Raw genomic sequence first — 20,002 nt, 5'->3', positions numbered from 1 at the left:
CAGTTTGCAGAGATGAAAGCCATCCAGCCGGCTTTAGACGTTGCTGACCGAGTAAAGTGGCCAGTACTTTGTACTGACTCATGGATGGTGGCAAATGCCCTGTGGGGGTGGTTGCAGCAATGGAAGCAGAGCAACTGGCAGCGCAGAGGCAAACCCATCTGGGTTGCCGCTTTGTGGCAAGATATTGCTGCCCAGGTAGTAAACCTGGTTGTAAAAGTATGTCACGTAGATGCTCACGTACCCAAGAGTTGGGCCACTGAAGAACGTCAAAACAACCAGCAGGTGGATCAGGCTGCTAAGATTGAAGTGGCTCAGGTGGATCTGGACTGGCAACATAAGGGTGAATTATTTATAGCTCAGTGGGCCCATGACACCTCAGGCCATCAAGGAAGAGATGCAACATATAGATGGGCTCATGATTGAGGGGTGTTCAAGTTTTATGCAGTATAGGTGAAAATCTGACCCTAATGTCTACTGACATAAGGTCCACTTGACCATGGACACTATTGCACAGATTATCCGTGACTGTGAAACATGTGCTGCAATCAAGCAAGCCAAGCAGTTAAAGCCTCTCTGGTATGGAGAATGATGGCTGAAATATAAAGATGGGGAGGCCTGGCAGATTGATTATATTACACTTCCACAAACCCGCCAAGGCAAGCACCATGTGCTTACAATGGTGGAAACAACCACTGGATGGCTGGAAACATACACCATGCCCCATGCCACCGCCCAGAACACTATCCTGGGCCTTGAAAAACAAGTCCTATGGCGACACGGCACCCCAGAAAGAATTGAGTCAGACAATGGGACTCATTTCCGAAACAACCTCATAGACACCTGGGCCAAAGAGCACGGCATTGAGTGGGTGTATCACATCCCCTATCATGCACCAGCCTCTGGGAAAATTGAACGATACAATGGACTGTTAAAGACTACACTGAGAGCAATGGGTGCTGGGACGTTCAAACATTGGGATACACATTTAGCAAAAGCCACCTGGTTAGTCAACACTAGGGGATCTGCCAATCGAGCTGGCCCTGCCAAATTAAAACTCTTACATACTGTAGAAGAGGATAAAGTCCCTGTAGTGCAGCTCTAAGCCAGCAAAGCCAGCCAGGGCTGTCGAGGAGGTCAGACAGCTGGTCCACCTTGCAGTTGTAGTACAAGCCTTGTCAGCTTGAGATGGAGGAATTGTTGCAATGTGCTGCCAATCAGACTGGCTCCAGTGAGGTGCCAAAGCAAGGCAAAAGTAACAATAGTGTTCCTAACTTCCCAGAAAGAAAAATTAGTGTTGATACAGGAACAATAGAAGCCACAGACTGCAGGAATTAGAAGGAAAGAGAAGTGAGCAGTTGAAACAGTAGTCTGACCAGATCAGAGAATCTATTTAGTGGTAATTTCGTTCTAAATTAGCAGAGGAAGAGGTGTCTGGTTGGAACTCTGTGAGATTTCAGAAATTAGATGTTGCTGGACTTAAGAGAAGTGTGACCCAAACTGGGATATTTTCTTTAAAAATTAAATAAATATACAAAGTAGTTGAAAATTACTTTCTCCCTCCATTAGACATAGAACCAGAAAGGATTTGCAGACTGAAATTGTAGCTTTCTAATAGACATTAGGGTCAGATTTTTACCTATACTGCATAAAACTTTAACACAGGGCATTCAGATTTTTACCTATACTGCATAAAACTTGAACACAGGGCTAGGGATCCTTTAGAGTCAAACAAATTTCATCCCTTCAGAGTGTTTTCGTGTGTTTCATGTCCATACGTATAAACCTCTACTAAAAGAATCTTGTTCAAATTTTTGAGTTTTGGCACACTACAAGTTGGAGCCTGGGAGAAAAAATACTTTACAATTACATGACACTCCTCTATGCGGAGCACAAGGTGATGCCAGTCAGATTTTCATAGGCAGGAGTTGGAAGTGTTTGACAGTAACATGGCTTCATCCCAATTGAATCTTTGATCTCCACCATTTCAACAAAGTATTTGATCTAAGTACTCATTATTTTTAAATCTCTTTTCAGATTTTATCTCTCTGAATTTAAAAAGTTATCAGGAAGAAGTTACCATCAGGAATAAATTGAGAAGATGAAGATGTGAGGGGAAATGAACTGTTACTAGATTATTGCTTGTCAATTAAATAGATTTTTGTATGCTAAGCTATAAGTTTTGGTCATAAATTATATGATTACACAACAGGACAGAATTGTTTCATTTGTATGTAAATTAAACAAGGAAATAGAAAAATAGAAAAACGTGATATAGTAATTATGTATGAACAACATGAAACATAAACACATTAATGTTTGGCCACTGGATGCCACTGTTGTCTCAAGTAGGTAAACTGAAAAAAAGTGTGTATTATGCTTTCTCAGTAGTAATTTTTCAAATCAGAACTAAGATGTCCCATTTATGATATTAATGATTTCACAGTCCTCTGTGAAGAAGTTAAAAAAAAAAGTTAGGTCAAAAAATTGTACTACCATTTTTATTTTGTCTTCTAGTATGCCCAAGTTTCAAAACTTTTCAACCTTAGGTTTTAGTACTTTGTCCATTCCTGCTTGTGTGAAAGATAGCTACCAATGCTTCACTCCCCTATCCAATAAGCACCCTTTTTGAAATTATGAGTTTGGTGTTCTGAATCCTAATTTATCCATTGTGTAGCTCTAAGTTAATTGCCTTTTCATATATTCTTGTTCCTCAGAAATTTCCTGCTGGCTCTTTTTAGGCCTACTCAGCATGTCAAAATATATGATCACTTAGAATATCGAAGTTCTCTACCCTTTAGTTAACAAAGAAAAGGTGTCTTTTGGCTGCTCTGAAGTGTTCTAAAGGAGCATCTCCCCATTTCCTTTATAAAAAGCGCATTCACCTAGATGACGTGCTTTGATTTCTTGCTGGGCCAACTATTTGCACCATACTGTTGATGGTTTGAGTATGACAAATGACCACTCTGTTGGGGTGGCTCCTTCAATCTTCTGTGAATTAGGATTTAAAGATCCATTTTCCTCTGGTGGAGTACTTATTGCTGTACTAATCCATGGTTGAGGATAAGCAGTTGCAACTAAAGAAAACAATGAAGGATATTTACTTGTAATAGGAAGCAAAGTCTGTGCATCCTCTGCTCTTTGAAATCTTAATAAAATACTAAGTCCAAAGCAGCAGTGGATAGAACTGAGGCAGCAACGGGCATCGTGTCTCCTTTTATTGCCTTGACTTCATGAATGTAAGAGATAAATGGACAGATTAACTCTTCAGTAGGCCGTGCTATTGGAAAATTTCATCACCTGAACTATATCAAATGACAGATAACATGAATATGAAAATATGAAGTGCATATCAAGTTGTTACTATTGCATTGTTTTCCATTTCAGTTGCATGCATGATGATAATTCTGTGCATAGAAAAATAGCATACAAACAGTACACTACAAATAGAGTATAACCAAAACACATTCAAAATTAGATCCTCATTTTGTGATAAGCTTTGTAGAGAGACAATATTGTGTGCAGGTGAAGCACTCTGGGATTAAAGCCTGAAATGACCGCATCTTTGCCATTAGAACTATCATGCCGTGTCATGAGAGTCAGTGCTAGGAAAGGGGAGTGCAAAGCTCACATTTTGGCTAAAATAAGCAAGATGTTGAGGGATTTTTATATCAGCTTAGTCTTTTCAGGTCACCAGTATTTAATTGGAATGTACTTTACTCCCAGCAACTGTAAAGGGAAAGGAACTTAAAAATATGGAAAGAATTTTGTTTGAAAGCTATTGGCATCTCCCTAACATCAATGTTAAAGATCTAAATTAATTAGAAAGTTGTTGTTCTTATTATTGCAATTAAAATAGCCATGTTTTGCAGCTTTGTGTTAGAACTCTATTACAGATGTCCTGGTTGCATTGTGTAGCACAGATCTGGACCTCTGTCAAGTTCTTTCATAAATAGTATTATACTATGTAATAAAGTTTGATATTTCATTTATAGAGGAATTTATGTAATGTGTTCTGCCCTCTCTGTCACAGGCAGCTGGTGGAAAATAAACCAGATTAAAAGAAAATAGAAGTGATACTTTATTTTGAATGTTTTTCGTACTACTACTAACTGGCTTTACCTGTTCCTCTGTTCTTAGGAAAATGAATTTGAAATCTTCAGATCAGTTCCCAGTTTAGGTCCTTAAATTCGAGTACATTTCATAGCAGTTTTGCTGCATCTGAAACAAATGTCCAGGGAATCGGAAATTTCCTCTAAAATTCTGCTGTAGGAGTGATATTTGGCAATGGGGTTTGAAAGGCAAGCTGATGCTTTTGCTTAGAACTCAAAAGTAGTTCTGGACTGTGAAAGTAGTGAGGCAAAACTTTAGGTTAGGTTAAGCATTAGTTTAGATACCAAGAACAGTCTAGAGAAGTGTAGTAGTGAGAAGATACTATTATGTTTTGACAAGTACTTTGAAAAGTAACAGTCCACAGCCTTCAAAGTGTCTGCACGCTGACCATGCTTCAAGCAATGGTTCAGAATTATTTTCTTGTGGCACTGAATAGGGGATTCTATTCATGTCCCAGTGAGAACACTGAAACTGTTACCTAGAAGTCTTGTATTTTCCTCTGTTCTGAATACTTCCCCATATAATGGAGGAGAATGGAGGAGGTAATTACCCAAATCCCAAGAAAGAAGGAAAAAGTTCAAACGTGTAGAAGAATAGAGTCATCAAGGATCCAGCAGAGTATGGCTGAGAACGGGGACTGGTGAAGAGCAGGGCTAAGTTAATGATTTGAGAAAAGGGTATATCTTTACATACAGAAGCAGTTATTTGAAATATGCTGCAGTTTCTTTGCAGACAGGAAATATCCAAGTTAAAATTGAGATAATCTGAACAAATATATTTTTATTGAGTATCTTAGTTAAGACATATTTAGAATTCACTTCTATAGTTCTACAATTCTCATATAGTTTACAAAAATAGTACTCATATATAGGTATGTATGTTGTTACAGATTTATGTATCAAATGAGCAGGTAAATGCTGTTATATGACTCCATTCATATTTCTCTTATGAGACACTGATGAGTTGTCTATGAAATAGTTTATAAGCTGTGCTTAAAACTATTATTTTTTATCTTTTAGGAGGCTTACCGGGAGGAGCAACTTATTTACAGACTAATGAGACAATCTCAGCAGGAGCGAAGGATTGCTGTTCAACTCATGCATGTTCGACATGAAAAAGAGGTGTTAAGGCAAAACAGAATTTTCAGGGAAAAACAATATGAAGAAAGACGACTGAAAGAGTTCCAAGAAGCTCTTGATAGAGAAGCGGTAAAAGATTATTTGCTCTCTGAATTGCTGCAGGACTGTTACAGTACCGTCCTGTTATAAAATCAATTTGTATTGTCAACTGTTAGAATTTAGGACTTTTCTAGGGACAGGGTAATTTAATGATGAATATATTCTTTTATCGAGGTTCAAAGTTATAGCTAAGTTAATAAGGGATAAAGCTGAGCAAGTTGAAGTCCAATTTTGATCTTTTCTTCCAAACTAATTTTAACTTTGTAGGAAAACATCTCTGTATGCTGAGTTTAAAAGGCACAGTCTTGCAGAGGCAAAATGACAAAAAACAATGACATAAGATCTTGTTTCAAGAAATATGTTTTTCATTTCCTTTAGATGTAATCTGTTAACATCCATTTTTGACAAATGCTGGAGGAGTTTCACTCGTGTGCTAATTTCTACCTTGGAGCTTGGAGTTGATTAATAAATTAAAAGAACTCATAATCCTGTTGCAAAGTGCCAAGAGCTGCACTCATAGTAGGCTATAATGTGATGGTAGAAATCTTATTTTGCTCCTGCCAAAAACAATTAGCAGCTCCAAATCCTCCAACACAGCCAGAGTCCTATGTAATCAGCAGCTATAGTTATTGATTACAACATCTCTTTAAGTACACTTTCAGCCAAAAGGAACACATCATCACAGGAACTACTGATAATGTTCTACCATGACCAGAGATCTTTCTCAAAGATTGAACAGCATCAATAATATCAAATTATTTGCAGATCAGAATCTTGTAAGTTAAATTACTTGTCACATATTCTAAATGAGTATTCCATTGTGGGTTTCTGTGGAACTAAGCCTTTACCAATGCATCTGCATAGTTGTTCTATAGTTGTAGACAACATCATTTCATGTTCCCCTGCCTCCTAAGCACTGAATATGTTCTTAATCTGTTTGTCATGAAAGAATTAATATATTTCCCCTTTATTTCATGATATTTTAGCAGTTAGAAAGCAAACAAACTGGAATTTATAGAATGAATAAAAATTTTTAGATTTGTCTATGTGTTAATCTGCTTGCTGGCTATTCAACTCTGGTGAGAATCTAGCTGTTTTCATTTCTTGACTTAAATGAGCAAGTTCATTTTCGTTTCCAGGACTGTGCACTTCTGCACTTCCATTTTCTTTGCAATATCAAATTTACGCTTTAAAAAAAATTCTAGGCTCTTGCAAAACAAGAAAAGATTGATTATGAAGAACAGATTATCAAAGAAAGAGAACGTCATGAGAAAATTGCCATTGAAAGAGCTCAGGCACGTTATAAAAAGCATTATTTTATATGTTGGGAAGTGATCAACCAAATCATTGATTTGTCAACAAAAGTAGGAGAGTATCGTCTACTGACAAACAAGTGAGTATGGTAGCTGTTAGGAAGAAATAACAGCTGTTAGGTAGCTGTTAGGCTTCATTATTCAGACTGGTTTAAGCACCATAACATTTTATGTAGATTCTCAGATATCTTACGGGACAGCTCTAATTAGTTTGTGTGGGAAAATGATGATATTACTTTAATGTGAGGATTCACTGATGTGTAATACAAGGTGAACTAATATTAAAGCCTTAGCACAATTTCTTGAAAACTCAGCTAACTTGAATCCTTAGGAGACCAAGATCCACTAGTTCTACAGCTTGTGGAACTACTGATTTCCTTTTTTGTGGACAAATTCCTTAGTTTAAAAATTAAAAACTGAGTGGTACTCATCTCATTGTAGATTGCTCCACTAGCCAAACACTTCCTTAGCGTAATATACATAGAATGAATTTCCTAAGTCCAAAATCTTCTGAGTCCTACATGCTGGGATTCCCTCTTCTGATGTGCCCTAATTGCACATCAGGGTTTCTGAGAAAGTCCTAACAAGGCAGTAACCTCCAAGTGCCTGTGCTGTAGGACTGTTTCCAAAACCACAGAGTGGGGCATTGTTACTGCTGTTCTTTCGTTAGTATTCAGTGATTAGACTATGGAGTAAGGCTTACAGCATTCGAAAGTATGCCAAAATCTTCATTGCCTTTTAGTGTAATTGTATGTTGAAATAATAAAGCTGTAACCATATGAAATACATATGATTATATTTTATGGAAATTATGTAAATTTAGGCCCAGTAAGTACATGATAAAATAGTCAGCCTAGACACAGTTTAGCGATGATTTGATGATTTCCTTGTCTGACACAGTCATGGTTCCAGTGTAAGCTAGTGTCACATTTGCTTGTACTGAGTGGTGCACAATATGTACAGATATTTGAAATATCTTTCCAAAGTATGCATATCAAGGTTGTATCTGCATTTACTGCCACTATAGGTATGCTTTGTCTGTCCTTCTATGCACTGTATTGTGCAGGATGCATACAACAGGTATTCAATTATTTTTGAACAGCAGAGTTTAAAGCTATAACACTCAACTATCTACAATCATTACTACAAAAAAGAAAGTCCAAATTGATGTAATCTTAAGAAACAGTAGAAACTTTAATTTTGACCATTTGTTAAATTTAAGCTATTATCTATATTGTTTATTTAGCAGCCATAGAATTCTAGTGTGACATATGTCAGCATCCTGTTTGCATTTAGCTTGCTACTATATGCAGTTTATCTTGTCATTTCATATAAATATTTTTCCTTTCTAAAAGAAAAAAAAAATTGAGTTTAATTACTCATATAATTCTAAATTAATTTGCTTCCAGGATTACTACAAAAAAGAAAGTCCAAATTGATGTAATCTTAAGAAACAGTAGAAACTTTAATTTTGACCATTTGTTAAATTTAAGCTATTATCTATATTGTTTATTTAGCAGCCATAGAATTCTAGTGTGACATATGTCAGCATCCTGTTTGCATTTAGCTTGCTACTATATGCAGTTTATCTTGTCATTTCATATAAATATTTTTCCTTTCTAAAAGAAAAAAAAAATTGAGCTTAATTACTCATATAATTCTAAATTAATTTTAGCTTCCAGGAAAAAATTCTACAGATTTTTGGCAAGAGGAGGCTTTACCCCACTAAAGGGAAGAATATTTTGGAGCAGGGAAAAGTAGCTATAGCAAAACTGTTACTACATAGCTCTACCAGACAAATACTGTGTGATGACACATCTGTGAAAATACTGAAGCCTACAAGTGCCTACAGCTGTCATATAAGTAACCAAGCACTTACAAAAAGCTGTAATAATTATAGAAAGCATTATAAACTATATCTAGTTTAGCATATGCTTGTCTCACGATTGTGATTCTTGTAAATTTGGGTCCACTATTCTCAAATATCTTATCCCTTTAATTTTTGTTTTGGAACTCATTCTTTTTTTTTTTTCTTCTGCAGCAGAATTCCATTAAAACTGATGCTTGATTGGAAGGAATTTTTTTTTAATGGAAAACCAATGTATGAACAAGCCTCAATTCAACCTTTGCCAAATGAACCAAGCCCAGAACAACTTGTAGAGCTGAATAAAATGAATCTGTTAGATGAAAAAGATTATGGTGAATACAAGGTACATCAAACTGATAAGACATAATGGAAGATAATACACCTTGATTTTTCATGATCATAAACATTTTGTTGTGATGTTTCATTTTGTTCTTTTACTAGTTTCTGATATCAATTTTGACATGCATTTTCTTTTCATTGCCTGAGGTTCTATATGAAATATATGGCTATATTTTATGTTAGTAGCACTGGAGAAAACGTGCAATTTTAGAAGACTGTTATAATTTCATTCTTGTATATAACATTGATTATATTTCTCTCTTGAGTTCGTAGGACCAACATGTTAATTGCAATGCAATTAATTTTTAGCTAATTGTTATCTGAAAGTGTGGTTAATGCTACCATGTTTGAAAATGCAACAGAGAGTAGCCAGCAAAAGCATGAAATACTCTATCTGTTACAAAACCTGATAGTCTTAATTTCAGCAATTTTGAGTGAAAGGTTTCTAACAAGATTTTGAGTGATCCATTTATTTTAAGATGGTTTGTGAAAATTATTAAAAATGGCTGATCTTTTTGTTAACCTTCTGTTAGAATACAAGTAGCTATTTTTCAGGGTGCCTTAAAACTTTTCTTCAACTTTACAATATATTAATGTAATTTCACAAGTGAAAGATGAAGGATTAATGTTTCCCTGTTGAAATGTATTGTACAATTTTTCCTAATTATATTAATGATACTTTTCTTTGGGGAAAAAAAAAAATCCTGTTACATATTTAGTCTTTTCAAATAATCTTTTTAACTAGAATATGGCAAAATCATGGCAAATAACCTGTCTTTGACTTGTTGGGAAATTATAACTACAATATATATGTGCTTTTATCCACATCCTGAACTAATGGATAGACAGCTGGCTGAACATGAGCCGGCAGTGTGCCCAGGCAGCCAAGAAGACCAATGACATCCTGGCCTGTATCAGAAATAGTGTGGCCAGCAGGAGCAGGGAAGTGATCGTGTCCCTAAACTCAGCACTGGTGAGGCTGCACCTCGAATACTGTGTTCGGTTTTGGGCCCCTCACTACAAGAAGGACGTCGAGGTGCTGGAGCGTGTCCAGAGAAGGGCAACGAAGCTGGTGAGGGGTCTGGAGAACAAGTCTTCTGAGGAGCGGCTGAGGGAACTGGGACTGTTCAGCCTGGAGAAAAGGAGGCTGAGGGGAGACCTCATCGCTCTCTACAACTCCCTGAAAGGAGGTTGTAGCGAGGTGGGTGTCGGTCTCTTCTCCCAAGTAACTAGCGATAGGACAGGAGGAAATGGCCTCAAGTTGCGCCAGGGGAGGTTTAGATTGGACGTGAGGAAAAATGTCTTTACTGAAAGAGTGGTTAAACATTAGAAGAGGCTGCCCAGGGAAGTGGTTGAGTCCCCATCCCTGGAAGTATTTAAAAGACGTGTAGGTGAGGCGCTTAGGGATATGGTTTAGTGGGCATGGTGGTGTTGGGTTGACGATTGGACTCGATGATCTTGGAGGTCTTTTCCAACCTTAATGATTCTATGATTCTATGATTCTAATTGTTACATTTTCTTTTGCAATGAGTATAAATATTTGTTATGAGTTTCTGTGATGAATGCCTGACAGCTCAATTTACTTTGGTTTCAATCTTAACATATGTTTTTCTGATCTATTTATAAGGTCCTTGTGATTTTCATGATCACTTTCTTCAGGTGAAAAAAGGCGTATATACAAGACCAACAGGGAGGACATACAGGCAGGAAACAGTTAGTGGGGAGCACTAATGAAAAATTAAGTTTTTCAGCCATATTGTTGTCTATATTACAAAGTCTCTGTAGTCTTCTCTAGATGTAAGGGCACTGAACGTCGCAAACATTTAATGATACATTTAAAGCCTCTTTTTTGCTACCAGTCTGTTTCAAATGCACATTCACATAATTAATGTTTTTCCAGATGTTGTTAGTCTTATGCCTTTCTGAATCAGCATTCATCAAAAGCTGGTATCATATGATGTGTAAAATTGTTGGCACCAATTCATACATATGTCTTCTAAAAACCTAAATGAACAGCTAATACCTTCAAAGTATTGCTTCTAGATAAAAGTGTATTGGCAGGGCATTCTAGCAAAGTTTATGCTGATTTTCTTAACCCTTGAGAAAAAAGCCCAGCACAGGCAATTTGGCATCTCTCAAGAATACTAAGTTTACATTAGGAATACTGACTAAAAGTTTCATATATATTTGATAAAATACAAGAACAAAATACAGTGCTATCAGTCCATTGCATATTCCACATTAGATTGAGCTTGAAAATATTTGGAAAGTATCACATCATCAGCTGTGGCTAATCACTTAATAAATTAATGGAATCACCCAAAACAAGCATAACAGTAGGCACTGCTCAAAATATCAAATAATTTCCAGTTTCGATCAAGGGTGTTTACCGGGAGTTATATAACTCTCACCTGGATACCTGAAAACTTGTTTCTGACAGGTAAGCTACTTTAGCTCAAGAGAGGTACAGTCTAGCAATCTTCTGGTTAAAAGGGCAAGGAATCTGAAAGGCGAGTACTTCGAACGGGGAGCCAATTCCATTTGGAATTAATTTTTCCTACAGGTCTGATAGAATTTTAAACAACTGATCCATCTCTACTTATATGTTTAAGGAAGAATGGTTCAGATAAGACAAGGATTTGTTGTTTTTAAGCATGTCTTTTCAATTTATTGTTAAGAAGTACATCTTATGATATATATTGGAGGGGGGATATTGTGCAACTCAAGATTTTTTTGTTCATTTTTACTGATTAAAAATAGGTGATATTTTCATTTAGAGTGATAACAAGTTACATTGTGTTATTCTATCTAATGCACATATGTTCAGAGTCAACATTGATCACGTTCTGTTAGTAGAATGTATGCTGTGGCAATATATCATTCATGATAGTAAGTTCGGGAAAAGGTTGCATATTCTACCTGGAACATGAATTCAAAATATTATCTTTCAGTAGAACTTTGAAACTGGTTGCTTCTGTTGATGGTGATTAAATATTTAATTTATAGAACGATACAACTGTTTAGGTTGAAAGGGATGTGGAGGTCATTTAGTTCAACCTCTTTGGTCAAAGCAGGGCCAGCTCTTGAGTCAGATAAGTTTGCTCAGCACCTGGTCTAGTCAGCTTTCAAGTACTTCCAAGGAAAGAGATTCCACAGACTCTTTGTACAACCTGTTCCTGTGCTTAACCACTCCCATTGCGAACATTTTTTTCTTCATTTTTTTTCCTAGTTGGAATTTCTCTTGCTGAAACATTTGACTGTGCCTCTCAACCCTTTATCGTGCACCCCAAATGAGGTGACAAGCTAGAATCTAATTGGAAATATTATTAGTCCATATATTTTCCAAACAGCTGTTTAGTAGCCTGCAGCCAAATAATAATTAATACAGGACTAGTATTATCCTGCATACTAAAATGTTCTCTTTTAGCTTCTCATAGCATAAACTGCACATCAGGACTTTCGTAGTGTTGTAAGATCCAATACTGGTAGAGTATATATTAGAGTGGCAAAAGCACAATTCTGTGTTCAATTCTTTTGACTATATCCTTCCATTCTCATCTTTCTTCCAATGTGATTGTCAGTATGAGTATCTTTACTAGCAAAACCTCATTAAGCTGTATGCTGGTAACTCATACCACTGATAAATTTATATTGGTCTCAGAGTAGATGAACTGGAAGTTTCTACTCAGTATTTCGTTCCATTAAAATTGTTTGAATTATATGGTGGTTTGTTTGTTTTGGGTTGTTGGTTTTTGGTTTTTTTTTCTCTCTATTGAATGTGTATTATATTTGAAATTTTTGTCCATAAAAATTCTCAAAGATTTATGTGTGATACTGGGCAATAATGTTGCCCAGTTTTTAGAATGCTGAATATTAGGATACTGAGCTTCTATTCCAAAAATCTGCTACTGATTCATTCTGTGGTATTGGTGAAATGATTTTTCATGTTTATGGAATTAAAAAAAATATTCTAGGAATCTATGAAAATGGTTGTAGGAGTACTTGTCTCTCTCAACTAGGTATTAGTGAATATCAATAAATGCTTAATGATTGTGGCATAATTATAGCTTTTAACAAGGGTCTATTCTAAAAAATATTTTATTATTTAGTAATGTTCAGATTTGGTTATTGTATGTATTGTGTTTGTATATAAATACATATATCTAGAAAGATGAAAGACAAGGCATATTCACAAATTATTTGGTAATTTGTCATTTATACAGAGTATGACAGGGGAATGGTGCCCAACTGAAGAGAACAGTAAAAACAAACCTCCTCTTAATAATAACATATTGGGTCATGTGCTTCGTAGACTGATGGAGATTTTCTATCCTCCAAAACCCAAATCTTCACCACCTGTATTTCCTCCATTTCCTGTCAAGGGATGTATTTTGGGAAAAATTTTTAGTGGAAAAACTACCTGTGTAAAGTTTATTGAAAAAGGTAGATTTTTTTTTTTTTTGTCTAAAATTCTTCAAAATGTTTATTTGCATTAAAATCCCACTCTTACAATGAAAATCATTTGTGCAAATCCTTGCATTACTAATCCTTGAACCTCAGATGCATCTGTATTTTGCAGGGGTTGGTTGCAAGTCATTCATTCATTATTTTCCAAAATAACATTAAAAACACCTGAACTTGAATATAGTGTTAATATAGTATTACTTCTGCATTGAGAATTTGAAAGTGCTTTTGGCAAACTTCTTTGGGGATGTTTGTTATAGAAGAGACTAGTAAGATAGCTATGTGATTGTGTATACACACTGTGCAGTGGTTACAGAGAAGAGACCATGGAAAAAACTTGCATCAAAAGCCCAAACGAAGTCATTAATTTAATTGCCAGTAATAGTCTCTCTGTATGTATGCTCAACTCAAACTGTAAAGTTATCTAATTTTTTTGTGTATTAGTTTGCAATATTCAGGTACTATCTGTTGATACACTGGTTCAAGAGGCCATCCAAGCTTTTCTTAAAAATGAAATGAAAAGCGAACACAATGTGATTCCACAAGAAGCAGAGAGTTCTGGGGAACAAAATGAGGTAAGCATTTTTGTTAATTTTGGTTTTGGCTCTCACAGGGAGATGAGAATGAACTATATAAGGAAGAAAGCATATTGTTTCAATTTTTTACTCAATTTCAAACTCAATTCTAAGTTTTGATTTACAAGACTTCAAGAGTCAGCTTGAATTGACAGGCTTGTTTTTCCTGTAATATGTAGTTTCCTTTCTGATCCATTTCCTTTCATAATTGATACAAGGTCCAGAAGAACTTATCAAAATCACCACTGAAAGTTCTAAAGAAACTCCAAACAGAAACACCTATCAATGGGGCCAAAGGTATGTATATATTTTATTTATATATGTATATATATTTATAAAATTTAATTTTAATTATTATCTTATGAGATTTAAATGGCAATTCCCCTTTCTCTTGTACATTTGAGGTAGTATCCATGACATCGTGAGTTTTCACAGTAGTTTCCATTATGAATTTCCTTTTTCCACACATTCCTAGTGTCTTGGAGCAGCAAGTGCAGGCTGCTCCATGAAGGAAGGCGATCTAGATGACGAGGGCAATAGCAAAGCAGGAAGTGCCAACATTCACCAACAGAGTGAGGATATTGACGGAAGTCAGGGTCACTATCGGGTCCAGAGACATTGATCAGCGTGAACCTCAGTCTGGTGGTAACCCAGAAATTCTGCCAATGAAGCAAGTCTGAGGTCAAGCCGGGAACTCAAGTCAGCAGGTGTGGATCAGGGTCAGAATCAAGGAGTCAGGATATGGGGTGCAGACATGGCTGCTACACAGCTATAGTGTACCACAGGCAGGGTCCAGGATGAGAGCTTCAACTTAAAAGCAGCTTCCAAAGGAAGGAAGGGCAAGCCCTCACTTCCCCTCACTTTATCTTTCTTTACAACAGATCTTATCAACAAAGGAACTGACACTGGGCTTGGCCACCTAAACTCGGAATCACAGAATGATTGAGGGTGGAGGGGACCTCTGGAGATCACCTAGTCCAATCCTCCTCCTCAAAACAAGGTCGTTTGCAGGTTGTTCAGGGCTATGTTCAGTTGGATGCTGAACTTCTCCAAGGATGGAGACTCCACAACCTCACTGAGCAACATGTTCCAATATTCTGTAACCCTTACGGTTAATATTTTTATGTTTAAATGGAATTTCCTGTGTTTCAGTTTGTGTCTGTTGCCTTTTGTCATTTTACTTGGCACCACTAGGAAGAATCTGTCTCTGTTTCCTTTACTCCCTTCCCCACCTCAGATATTTCTACACATTGATAAGATTCCCCTCAGGCCTTCTCTTCTCCAGGCTGAACAGTCGCAGCTCTCAGCCTCTCCTCATACATCAGACACTCCCAGACCTTAATAATCGTCAGGGTCTTTCTCTGGGCCTGCTCCGATATATCCGTGTCTTTCTTGCACTGAGGAGTCCTGAACTAGACACAGCACTCCAGATGTGGTCTCACCAGTGCCACATCTTCTTAATGTGGTCCAGGATACTGTTGGCCTTCTTTGCTGCAAGGGCACATTGCTGGCTCATGGTCAACTTGTTCTCCTCCAGGCCCTTCTCTGCAAAGCTGCTTTCAAGACAGTCGGCCCCCAGCTGGTACTGAAGGCATGGGGTTTTCCTCACCAGAAGCATTTTCCTTTGCTGAACTTCATGAGATTCCTGTCAGCCCTTTTCTCCAGCCCATCAAGGTCCCTCTGAAGGGCAGCACAACCTTCTGGTGTATCAACCACTCCTTCCAGTTCTATATCGTCTGCAAACTTGCTGAGGGTGCACTCTGTCTTAATCATGCAGGTCGTTAATGAAGATGTTAAACAGTATTGGTCTCAGAATCATCGCTTGGGCTACACCACTAATGACTGACTGTCAGCTGCACTTCACACTGCTGATCACAACCCCTTGAGCCTGGCAGTTCAGCCAGTTTTCAGTCCACCACTGTCCACTTACCTAGTCCGTACTTCATCAGTTTGTCTATGAGGATGCTAAGGAAGACAGTGTCAAAAGTCAATGTAAACAGCATACGCTGATCTTCTCTCAACCACTGAGCCCGCCACCGCATTGTAGAAGGTTGTCAGGTTAGTCAGGCATGATTTCCCCTTCATAAATCCATGCTGACAACTCCCAATCATCTTCTTGTCCTTGGAAGGAATCTACTACATCGATACTGACTTCCTCTTAGATACTCTTTCCCCTTTGTTTTTTCTTCTTCGTATTACTCAGCATATGGTTATTGCAGGCTGGAGTGTAGCATAAATATATGGAGAGACGTGCAACAGAAGGAACCAAACCACTGTGGCACGAAGCTCAACACAATTATAAGTAGGTTTCCTGGGGGGGGAAATTAGTCTAAGTTGATACCTAGACTGCAATGCAGTCTGCAATCTGTACTGATCAAATGAGTAAAACAGCAGCTGCTGAAAAACTACTAGCCTTTGTTGCTATATGTATTTTAAGTCTGGAGAAAACTTAAAAGCAGAGCAGGTTTTATATAAACCATATACTTGGAAATGGTTTCCATGCTTATTTCTTCCATCAGTTCCTAGGGACTGAGGTGAGGCTGACTGGCTTGTACATCCCCAATTCCCCCTTCTTGCTTTCCTTGAAGAGAGGAGTGGCAGTTGCATTCTTTTAGTCCTAGGAATCTTCCCCAATCACTAGGACTTTTCAAAGATTACTGAGAGTGGCTTAGCAATGACATCTGCCAGCTCCCTCAGCACGGGTGGGTATATGCCATCATGTCCCATGGACTTGTGTATTTCCAGTTCATTTAAATGTTCCTTAAGCTGATCCTCCTCCACCAAGGGTAAATCTTTCTTGCTGCAGACTTTCCTGCTAGTCTCAGGGGCTTGGGATAGCTCAGTCTTTTGCACGTGTCTTTCAGCAGGCCCACGTTTTCCCTAGCTTTCCTTTTGCTGTGGAGATACCTCTAAAAGCCCTTCTTGTTGCCCTTCTGACTAGATATAAGACAAGGCCTTTTCGCCATGAGAATCATCAAGCATTGAAACAAATTGCCTGGAGAGGTAGCGTAGTCTCCATCTTTGGAGGTTTTCAGGATCACACTGGGTAAACAACTTTGCAACCTGGTCTGAGCTTTTAACTGATGCCACTTTGAGCAGAAGTTTGAACTTGAACTTGGTGACCTCCAGAAGTTGCTTCCAACATGAATTAATCAATGATCCTATGATTCTAATGATTGTATATACCTTCTGTATTGATTTGTTCAAAGAACAATAATAAGGCATATACTTTTATTATTTTTCTATAGTAATAAATATTATAGAATTGTCAAACTTTATAATGTACCTATTTTAGGCAATTGTCCTGTCAAAAAGGATCCATCTGGGCAAGAATTTAAATCAGATAACAGTCAAGGTGGCCTATCCAAGGTTTGTAATCCAATTTTAGCTTCTACTTTATAAAGATGCATTAGTTAAAATGGTTAAATTACTTAAATGGTGACACTCTTTCATCATTCTGAATTAATTTATTGACCTCACTGCAAGCATTTCTGTATGAAATATGAAAAGAGTTTATTATGAAAATCTATTCCTGTGTATGTTTGTTAGAGTCGTACGTATTGTTAAAATTCTATATCTTCTTGTTAAATCTCACATTTACATAAGATATGGTACTTTCTATGTCATCCCTGAATTAGCAAAAATGTATTCTTGGTCTTGCTGCTGCCAAGCAGATCATTCATCCCATGACAAGGTTTCTTTTCTTTACGTTCAAAAATACTTAATTCTACAATGATCTCTTTGACTTTATTGCTCACTGGAAAATACTTTGAAAGCTAAGATATAAAAGAATCCCTGTAGAATTAACGAAGTTAAATGCTGCTGTACGAAACCATCAGTGGATTTATGGTACTGAAAATCAGAATAAGCTTAGAACCAGGACACTTAATTTTTTATTTCTTGGCCTTCATGTGCTTTGTTTCTCAACCTCGTTTCTGTCTGGCATTTTCACGGGTGTAATGATGGAAACCAGTTGGAGATTTCAATTAAATTAGGCCTTTTTTACATCAGGTGAAACTATTTCTCCTTAATAGATAATAATAAATATTAAATACAAATAAATAACACAATAAACATTAACTTTGAATAAATAAATAAATATTATATAATATGCAAAGTAGAATCATACTCTTTTTAACAGTGAATATTGTGAACATTCTGAGCATATTAGTCTTATGCTGCACTCTTCCACAGCTATCTGTACGTGCCCAACTTGGCGCCGCATCACAGAAATTGTTGAAGAAAGGAAAAAGTATTCCCGATGAATTACTAATTGACATCCTATTGGAAGCCATTAAGTATGAAATTGTATAACTTTTTCTCTTCAGTTATTTAGAATGTAATTATCCAGCTTGTAGTCCAGATTCAGCCATTTCTCTTTATTAAGGTATTTTTTGAACACTGGAGTCTTCTACTTGGAAAGTGGAGCTAATTAGTTAGTTAGTTAATGCTCATTTTATGCTAGCAGTAGAATGCTAGCAGTAGAGCCTAGCCCCAAATTATGCAGACATTATTGTACGTTACTGAAGGTAAGTAAAAATATACACATGACTATTGGATAGTCATTAAATATAACTAATGTCTCTATTTTGTTTATTAGTTGGAAGCTATTCAGCACGTGCTAGTATTTTTTATTTTAGATTTTGTGGAATGCATAATCCAAGCATTCATACTTCAGCAGTTAGGTTACTTATTTTTGTCTACTCTTGTTTGACAGAAAATTGTCTCAACTACCCTGATATGCAATTAGCACTTAAGTTCCCACATGAATATCATTTAAGTTATATTACTCCCATTAGTATATTTAAAGTTATGAAACAGATTTTGCTATTCGTTACTTCAGTGCAAAAGTTAGTAGAGAAAACAGTGAAATTACACCTCTGATCATAGTCTGTATAGAGAGCGGTTTTGAAAACTTTATTTATCAAGACAGCAAAAATTGTTTTGTTTTTGCTTTTTTTCACTTTTAGTTAGGCTTGATGTTATTTTTCTGATTAAAAATCTATTGCTTTACAGTTTAAGTTTTAATTATGTCTGTCATATTCTGTATTCATCAGGATATTTAATATACTGAATTCAGAATGAAAGACTGCTAGGGCAAGCTCTTTAGGAGTTATGATTATGCTATCAATTCACTGTATAATTCTGGTTCTTCATTTACTTTCAGCCAAACACCACCAGAGAAGGGGTGGATTGTGGATGGGTTTCCAATGACAATTAATCAGGCAAAGCTATTTGAAAAAGCCTATACAGGGATTGATCCAGAAGCAAAAGATGCGAATTCTGGAAAGCTCTCACTTGTTACAGATCCCAGAGCCCCTAACAAGCCTCCTGCTACCTTACCTGCATTTGATGTTTCTGTATTATTGGATATTTCAGACAGTGTGGTACTGAAACGTGTGGCTGACTTCAAGTGTAAGTTTCCAACTACTTTTGACAAAGTAAAATGACAAGCAGATTCTGATGTATGGGGAATGTAAAGGTAGTTATAATACTGAAATGACTAATGTACTTTGCAACATAATAGCAAGTTGCATATTTTAATTAAAAATACTAAATTATATAATATCTATATTTCCTATGACAATTATGAAATTAGAAATTGTTTAGATTTCTTGACAACTTTCTTCTCCATTTGTAAGGCCCTTTTAACTTTAGCTGTCTAAAAGTGCATGACTAGGTATAAGTAACACATTAATCCCAAACATTATTTACCAGATAAACCTGTAAGTTGTACTTACTGCAGCAAAATAGCATTACTGCACAATTTTTCTACATCTCACAGTATCACTTTCATTAATTGTGCATTATCACCTTGAATGCTTCCAGATTATTTCAAATACTTTTATTTGTTTCAGTCAAAGGCAGATCAGAAGTGTGCAAGTGCGTGTGTATATGCTTGCTTGTATTTGTACTGAATTCTCACTGGAGCTGCGATAGCACAGTGGCTGGTGTTAGATACACATAAAACAGCAGCTAGAGAAAATGCAAGTTACAACAGATGCAGAAATATGCCTCATTACAAATGAGTATGTGTAAATAGTATTCTTCTCCAGGAGAAAAATATCCATTTTGGAAAGAGATGAAGGAAATGATAAACAAAGGGATGTGCCAACATTCATTCCCTGGGAGTGCCAACATTCATTCCCTATTGAT

At 36.6% G+C, this 20,002-nt stretch overlaps 1 protein-coding gene across 1 annotated transcript in view; it reads left to right on the top strand.

Annotated features, from left to right (window-relative positions):
- The window catches only part of SPEF2 (sperm flagellar 2), a 94,775-nt gene that overhangs the window by 21,231 nt on the left and 53,542 nt on the right, over positions 1 to 20,002 (top strand). Inside the window, exons 7-15 of the mRNA XM_009285176.1 lie at positions 5,130 to 5,318; positions 6,494 to 6,681; positions 8,643 to 8,811; positions 13,031 to 13,250; positions 13,716 to 13,846; positions 14,065 to 14,132; positions 17,131 to 17,215; positions 18,041 to 18,144; positions 19,014 to 19,261. Of these exons, the coding sequence (XP_009283451.1) occupies positions 5,130 to 5,318; positions 6,494 to 6,681; positions 8,643 to 8,811; positions 13,031 to 13,250; positions 13,716 to 13,846; positions 14,065 to 14,132; positions 17,131 to 17,215; positions 18,041 to 18,144; positions 19,014 to 19,261 (1,402 nt within the window). The remainder of the gene's footprint in view (positions 1 to 5,129; positions 5,319 to 6,493; positions 6,682 to 8,642; positions 8,812 to 13,030; positions 13,251 to 13,715; positions 13,847 to 14,064; positions 14,133 to 17,130; positions 17,216 to 18,040; positions 18,145 to 19,013; positions 19,262 to 20,002) is intronic.

The sequence above is a fragment of the Aptenodytes forsteri genome, unplaced genomic scaffold, assembly GCF_000699145.1.
Source record: "Aptenodytes forsteri isolate BGI_AS27 unplaced genomic scaffold, ASM69914v1 Scaffold120, whole genome shotgun sequence".
NCBI classification, from domain to species: domain Eukaryota; kingdom Metazoa; phylum Chordata; class Aves; order Sphenisciformes; family Spheniscidae; genus Aptenodytes; species Aptenodytes forsteri.
This window is presented reverse-complemented; position numbering and strand designations above follow the sequence as displayed.